The 7175-nt window shown below is 43.7% G+C and overlaps 1 protein-coding gene across 1 annotated transcript; it reads left to right on the top strand.

Annotated features, from left to right (window-relative positions):
• Positions 1–671: 671 nt before the first annotated feature.
• On the top strand, positions 672–6948 carry LOC104857222 (N-formyl peptide receptor 2). The gene is made up of 2 exons (XM_010616997.3): positions 672–708; positions 5496–6948. The coding sequence occupies exon 2, from the start codon at positions 5507–5509 to the stop codon at positions 6563–6565; it is 1059 nt and encodes a 352-aa protein (XP_010615299.1). The 5' UTR covers positions 672–708; positions 5496–5506; the 3' UTR covers positions 6566–6948.
• The last annotated feature ends 227 nt before the right edge of the window (positions 6949–7175 follow it).

Genomic DNA, 7175 nt, shown 5'->3' on the forward strand with positions numbered 1-7175 from the left:
CTGACCTCAGCTTCCCACCCTCTAGAACCGTGAGAAAATCAGTTTCTATTATTTAATCCCCTCCTCTGTGGTGCTGGGTCATAACAGCCAAGCCAAACTGATCTACTCTCCTCCCATTTCAGGGATGACTCCCCAGATCTAACCAGATCTATTTGATGCAGGTCTTGGAAGAGGATACCAACAAAATTCTGTCATTTCTCTCACTGAGAGGAATAGTCTGAACCCTCTCACCTTGCACCTTGATGGAGGTGTAAGACTCACAGCTAGCATTCTTGGAGAATTGGAGAATTGCTTGGTGTCAAAAAATGCCACACCATCCATGGAAAAGTTTTAAGCAGAGAAGGTATTCTTTGCTTAACCATCCTCTCTTTTACTGTCTGCTTGTAATTCTTCTTGTCTCAGTAATAGTTTCTTCCATGTTCTTGACTCTCTGAAGAAGAAAGAACCTGTCTCCCAGTTCCTGAACCCTGACATTCACAATACTGGCCCTCTGCCTCCCTCAGAATGTCTGAGACGTTTCTCAGAGTCTACAGCTTGTTTGCAATATCTACCGGAAATCAGGAGGAGCCGCCAGTTTCTGTCACATGGCTGGTTCTGGTTTCTCTGTCCCTCCTTCTGACCCTCAATAAAATCTCTTCTGAAGGCTGAGAACTTGTTTTACTTCACAGGACGCCACGAGCCTGCCGCAAGCAAGAATCTCACTTGGGGGTAAGTTGTAAGTGGCAGTTTAGAAGTTATTGTTTGAATAGCTATGGATGACAGGCACTTCCTACCTCTCAAGAGGAGCTGTCCAGTATCCACCTGATGAGGACAGCTACTGAGCTCTCAACTTCAAATGTTCAGAATGCACAAGGTGTTTGATACATTCAAAAAGAGTATAAATGATCTCATTAGCAATTTTTTCATTTGTATTTATTGTCAGTGAGTCTGGGTCTTTCTAAGTTGTCAGGGTGGCCTTGAACTCATCATCTTCCTGCCACAGGTTCCTGAGTAGATGTTATTACACATTTGTGTAATCACCTCAGCCTAAAAGTTTATTTGGATAACATATTCTAATGCTATGCCTGTGGATAGGTTGGGTTAATTAACCGTATTGCTAAAATTTATTTTTTCTAGAATTTTAAAACTTTTAACATGGCCACCAGAAAACTGAAAATCATATGCGTGACTCCCACTTGGGGCTGACACTGCATTTCTATTGGACAGTGAAACTCTAGAGACAAAGAATCGAACAAACGTGGTCGTCTTCTAGAGTTTACACACTAGCGCTGAGCGCATTCGAGTTGAAAAATAAATCAATCAACATATGAACAAAAAACTACCCAGGGAGAGTAGCTGGGTCTGAGGAAGCAGCTTTACATCATGGGTCAAACTGGACCTTGCAGGACGTAATATTTAGGCTGAGGAATGAATATTCGGGAAGAGCCAGGTAAAGGAAGTCCACGAGAAGACCACTGTGAGCAGAAGGGAACAGACAGCGCAGCATCCCTGAGCCAGCAGTGCAATGCATGGACAAGGAGGTGACGGAGCTCAGTGTGAACTGGGTGAGCGACAGAGATCCTAGTGGAGAGGCGAGACGTGAGCGCAGACAGGGGAGACGCACACACGGGCCGACTGATGTAGGAGAGAGGCAACCGACGGCACCGAGCCGAGCAATGTCATCATCTTCATGATTATTTATTTTTGCGTGGCATGGAGAACCTAACACAGAGGCACTCTGCCTGAGCTGTGCCACCATGCTTTGGTTTACATATTTTCTTTTGAGACAAAGTCTCACCACGTTGCCTAGATGGGCTCGAACTTGCCACTGTCGGTGCCTCAGCCTGCTGCATAGTTGTGATTACAGAGGTTTGCCAAAATGCCTCCTTTAGTGTCATGATTTTTATTGTCTTTTAAAGAGATGTTTTGATTTCTTCCATGAGAATGGATTTTAGGGGAGGAGGCAGTAGGTTTAATCAACTTATCTGTGAGGTTGGTGAAAAAACGAAGGGCTACAGACAAGGCAGGTAGGGTAGAGAAGATTCAGTATATTCAATATTAAAAGGGCTAGAATTGGACTGCAGGGCAAAGAAAAAACAATCAAAGATATATTCTACATTTGGTGCTTCCTCAACTCAATATGTGAACTCAGAGCAGAGTATTTGGAGAGTGGACATTTAAGAGTCTCGTTTAGGCAGTGTTAGTTTGGAATTTTGTTGGGGCCTCTCATGTGGAAATGACAGGAACTCAGTCGACTCTATCAGGCCAGAGCTCTGGGACAATGCTACAGATGATGGCTTGGATTACAAGTTGTCAGCATGATATGTAAGCCACAAGACTGGATGGTATCTCTTATAGAATGGTCACGGATAGAGGATGGGGGTGGATGGCAAGGCACAAACCCAAATTTGGAATGAAATTCATAGAATAAAAAGCTTGTAAATTGGACCCAAAAGAGCAAGACCAGTCAATTAAAGAACGAAGAATGTATTTTGTGTGTATGTTATATTCTCAAAGCAAAGACAATTATATCTGAGGAAGGGAGACCTCTGATGGACCCTCTGTCACTGAGAATTGGGATAAGAATAAAGATGAGACCACTGGCTTTGGTGATAGAATTCATGCTCTTCCAGTAGCCCACATCTGGTGATGTGCAAAGGACTCACAGGCAATGAGTTTGGAGAAAATGCAAGGAGAAGAAATAGACGGGGAGTTAGGGTAGCCCCTTCTGGTGTCTGACTGTGGGTGCTTTTCACGGAAAGAAATCTTGAGAGGGAAATGGGACTGGAGTTGGAGAGGACCACAGACTAAGGATCATGTCTTCTACAGGGAGGAGTATAATAATGTGTATGTCACAGTGTGCATAAAATAGTAGAAATGGAATCCTAGAAGTTTTTTTTTTTTCAGAATATAGATGAAAAAATGCAGGAGGCACATTTTGGGGAAGGTAAGAGGAGGGATCCAAAACAAATGTGGGAGGTCGGTATTGGGGATGGAAAAGAATTCTGAAATGAACTTTAAAGATGAGGGTGAGAGAATATGCTAAAAGTAGAGTGAATCACAAGGAAGCGCCGGGTTCCCATTTAAAATACACGGTTATAAAATGTAATTGCACACTGATAGTCGAGGCATGTGGCAGTCACTTCCTCTCTCTGAGCTGTGGTTTCACTTTGTGTTGTATGATGGAGCTGTCAGCCCCAAAGTGGTTTGCTGTAATCAGATGTTGGCCTGTAGTAGGTCTTACCACACACGGGCCATCGAGGTCAGTCAGAAAGCTCCAAGGCTCACAGCTCTCTCCCCCACCTCACAACCAGGGTGCACCCATAATTTTGCAACTTTGTCTTGTTGGTAGCCCCATCTGTCCCTGCCCTTCCTTGCTACACTGAAATCTTATGAGATTTTTGAATGTATCATCTTCCAAGTGCCTTATCTGATATTTTAGGACAGGAACAGAAAACCTGGATTTGTTGAGGAAACACAGGGTGGGAGAAGATTAAGAGCATAATTCTGGAGGAAATCAGTCAAGCCGAGATCAAACTCTGGCTGTGCTATTTTCTAACTGGTAGTATTAAACAACTAACGTAACCAGGCTAAGCCTTAACCTCTTCACTTTTACAATAGTTTTATGAGTATAACTAATGTTGTTCAATAGTTCTAACCTCTTGAGTGTATCAATGCCTTATGTAAATGAACACGTGCAATCTTCAAGAGCCACTGAGAACTCTGAAGGGTGGAGGTAGCTGTTTGGGTGTGGACAATGTTTGGAAAGAACAGCAATTACTGTTGGGAGCATTGTTCTTGTTTGACCTTAAACTTCCACAATGCACAGCCCACAGATGAGTCCAAGACACAGCACAGATCTTGCTGAGGAGGAGTTCCCATTTGTTACGCACAGGGTCTAGCCAAGATTCCCATATCTGTTCATGTTTAATGATCACCCGGAAGTCTGTTTCCACCCCAAAATTAGATTCATCCTGCAGAGGAGGAAACTGAGGCTCAGAGTTGATTTAGTTCAAGAACTCCCAATGGGGAGGTGTCTGACGTAGAATTCAAATACAGATTTACTTAACTAGAACCTAGGGTTCTTTACAGAAAAATGGTGACTTGGAACTGGGCGTGATTTTGCCTCCCCAAGGACGCTTTGTCATTATTGGAGGGAAGTTGATAATGCCATGAGTGGAGAGGCCAGAGATGACCCTACACATTCTAAAATGCAAAGGGCATCCCCAACCAACAAAGTACCCGGGCTCCAATGTCAAGAGTGCCACGGTTGAGAAAGGGAAAGATAAGAAATGGGGGAAGTAAGAAGGGAAACAAAAGAGGATGAGCATCATAATTTGGGACAAGCATACGGAGGCAATTCTGAGGAATGCCTTTCAAGGGCAGTGCTGAAGAGCAAGGGCTCTGGAATGAGTTAAACCTGCTTTTCAAATCTTGCTGCCTCCATTGACTGGCTGGTTGTGCTGTTGAAAAGTTTGGTAGAATCCCTGGGTTATAGTTTTTGTGCTGATAAAACAGAGATGACAGAATATTATAACAGATATTAAATGTGAAGAACTCTTCAGTAACTGCCATTTGCAGACCAAGCTGGACCTAAATCCTTCTTATACCATTTACTGCTTAAATTACCTACAGCAGGCTTCATAAATGTTTTGAAAATCAATTTATTCCTATAAAACAAGAAAAACCAAACAATTTCAGAGCAATTATGTAGACCAAACCAGACCCCGAGTACAGTAATCAACACAAAACATAGTCTCTAATAAGAACCCCACAAATATTAAGAAAATTTGCCACGGTCATACTCTTTATCACACAGAACACTCAAATTGGACAAATCCTTGGCTTTTCAGAGTGGATATAAAGCAGGGATGAAGAAATTCACTGGGTTAAAAGTAGAGATGGGGGTCTTCTTTACTGACTTCTTTTTGCATAGAATCCAGACGTTGTAACATATTGCCACATGGTACCATGAATGTGCTACACTCTCTTCAAGTACAAACTCTAGACAAACCCTTAAATTAAATACAAAACTAAGCAGACAATAGTTCCAAGACTCCCACACTGGGACAGGGACAAGATCCATGAGATGACATGAACTTGCAGCAGAAGTAGAGCACAGACTTGCTGCCCCTTACACATCGATTCGGGAGTAGAACCGCAGTGAATGTGATGGTTGACTCCAGTGTTGTCCTCAGTATGTGAAGCTGCAGGACCTGCATGTTCTGTTACCTGTACATCCTCAGGTTGACATTCCTGTTGGTGGAGAAGTTGTGGTTGTCCTCTTAAATCAGAGACAAACGTATACTTATAATTGTGAGAAGATGGGGGAACTTTCCTTTCCCATAAGAACTTCCAAGAGACATCCAATTTTATGGTATTACTGGGCACTAGGATTGGTAAAATGGATTCCCTTGGTGGAGTGGGAGCTACAGGGGCAGGTGACATTGGGTCTGAATATGGAGGCTGTTAGACAAATCCACATCTGAGAAATGGCCTTTGTTGAAATGTTTCAGGTGTGGGCAGCATGGAAGGCAACATCTCACTTCTTCCGTATGAATCTGAAAGGACACTCCATGAGTCTGTTGGCTACCGTGTTCTGTGGATATTCCCAATGGTGCTACTCTCGGTCACCTGTGTCCTGGGTGTGCTGGGCAATGGGCTGGTGATCTGGGTGGCTGGGTTCCGGATGGCATGCACAGTCACCTCCATCTGTTACCTGAACTTGGCAATAGCCGACTTCTCCTTCACCACCACCCTCCCTTTCCTCATTGTCTCCATGGCCAGGAGAGGAAAATGGCCTTTTGGCTGGTTCCTCTGCAAGTCGATTAACATAGTTGTGGACCTAAACCTGTTCGGCAGTGTCTTCCTGATCGCTCTCATCGCTCTGGACCGCTGTATTTGTGTCCTGCATCCAGTGTGGGCCCAGAACCGCCGCACCGTGAGCCTGGCCAAGAAGGTCATCGTCGGACCCTGGATTCTTGCTGGAGTGTTTGCTTTGCCAGCTTTCATCTTCTCAAATACAGTAAATGATGAACAAAGGAATGTATACTGTTTTGTCTCCTTTGAATCTTTGGGATCCACAGAGGAAGAGCAGGAGAAGGTACTATTTGCAATATTACCACCTCTTGGGATTGTCCGGTTCCTTATTGGCTTCTTTATGCCCATGTCCATCATCTTCATGTGCTATGGGCTCATCACTGCCAAGATTTGTAGAATGGGCATGATGAAGACCAGCCGTCCCTTTTGGGTCCTCACTGCTGTTGTGGCTTCCTTTTTCATTTGTTGGTTCCCCTTTCAACTGATTATGCTTCTAGTCTCAGTCTGGGCCAAAGAGATTGAAACGTATGAAGATGAGCTCAATGTACTCCTGATACTGATCCCTCAAGCAATGTCCCTGGCCTGCTTCAACAGCTGCCTCAACCCAATACTCTACGTCTTTGTGGGTCACGACTTCCGAGAGAAACTGATCCACTCCTTACCCATCAGACTGGAGAAGGCCCTGAGTGAGGACGTGGTCCAGACCATTGACACAGCCATCAGTTCTGGGGCACCTGCTGCAGAGGTGGAGTTAACAGCAATGTGAGGAGGAGCTCAGATTTGTGCCTTATTCTACCTACCCCGATCCCACCTCCAGCTTTATTTCACCTTGATCTATGCCCTAGAATATTTGATGTGGAAAATTACTTCTACATCCCCTGATTTGGAGGGAAAGAAATAAGATAGTGGGCTCTGTCGGTGTTTTTTGTGTTGTTTTGACCCAAGAGTGTATCCTGACCTATGTGGATGTGGAGCAAGAATACAGCAGAAAAATGAATGCTGTGGACTCCTGGGACTTAGAGAAGATCGTGCAAATTAAAACTTAATTTCACCATTAGGTAAAATGCTTGCTATGAAGTTTTTGTACTTTGGTAAAGGGGCCACCGGAGATTGAACTCAGGAAGCACTGAGCTGAGGCTCCAAAGCCTTTTTATTTTATTTAGATACAGAGTCTGATTTAGTCACCTGGGCTGGCCTTGAACTTGCAATCCTCATGCCTCAGCCTCCAAAGTATCAGGGATTACAACCATACTTTGGTATTCCCCAGTTTACTAAAAATTTTCCTCTTTTTAAAAAATTATGAATGGCTATTGGATTTTATTAAATGTACTTTCTACATATTTTGAAACAACTGTCATTTTATCATTTTACTTATG

The sequence above is a fragment of the Fukomys damarensis genome, unplaced genomic scaffold (assembly GCF_012274545.1).
Source record: "Fukomys damarensis isolate Sample0158 unplaced genomic scaffold, DMR_v1.0_HiC HiC_scaffold_19, whole genome shotgun sequence".
NCBI lineage: Eukaryota > Metazoa > Chordata > Mammalia > Rodentia > Bathyergidae > Fukomys > Fukomys damarensis.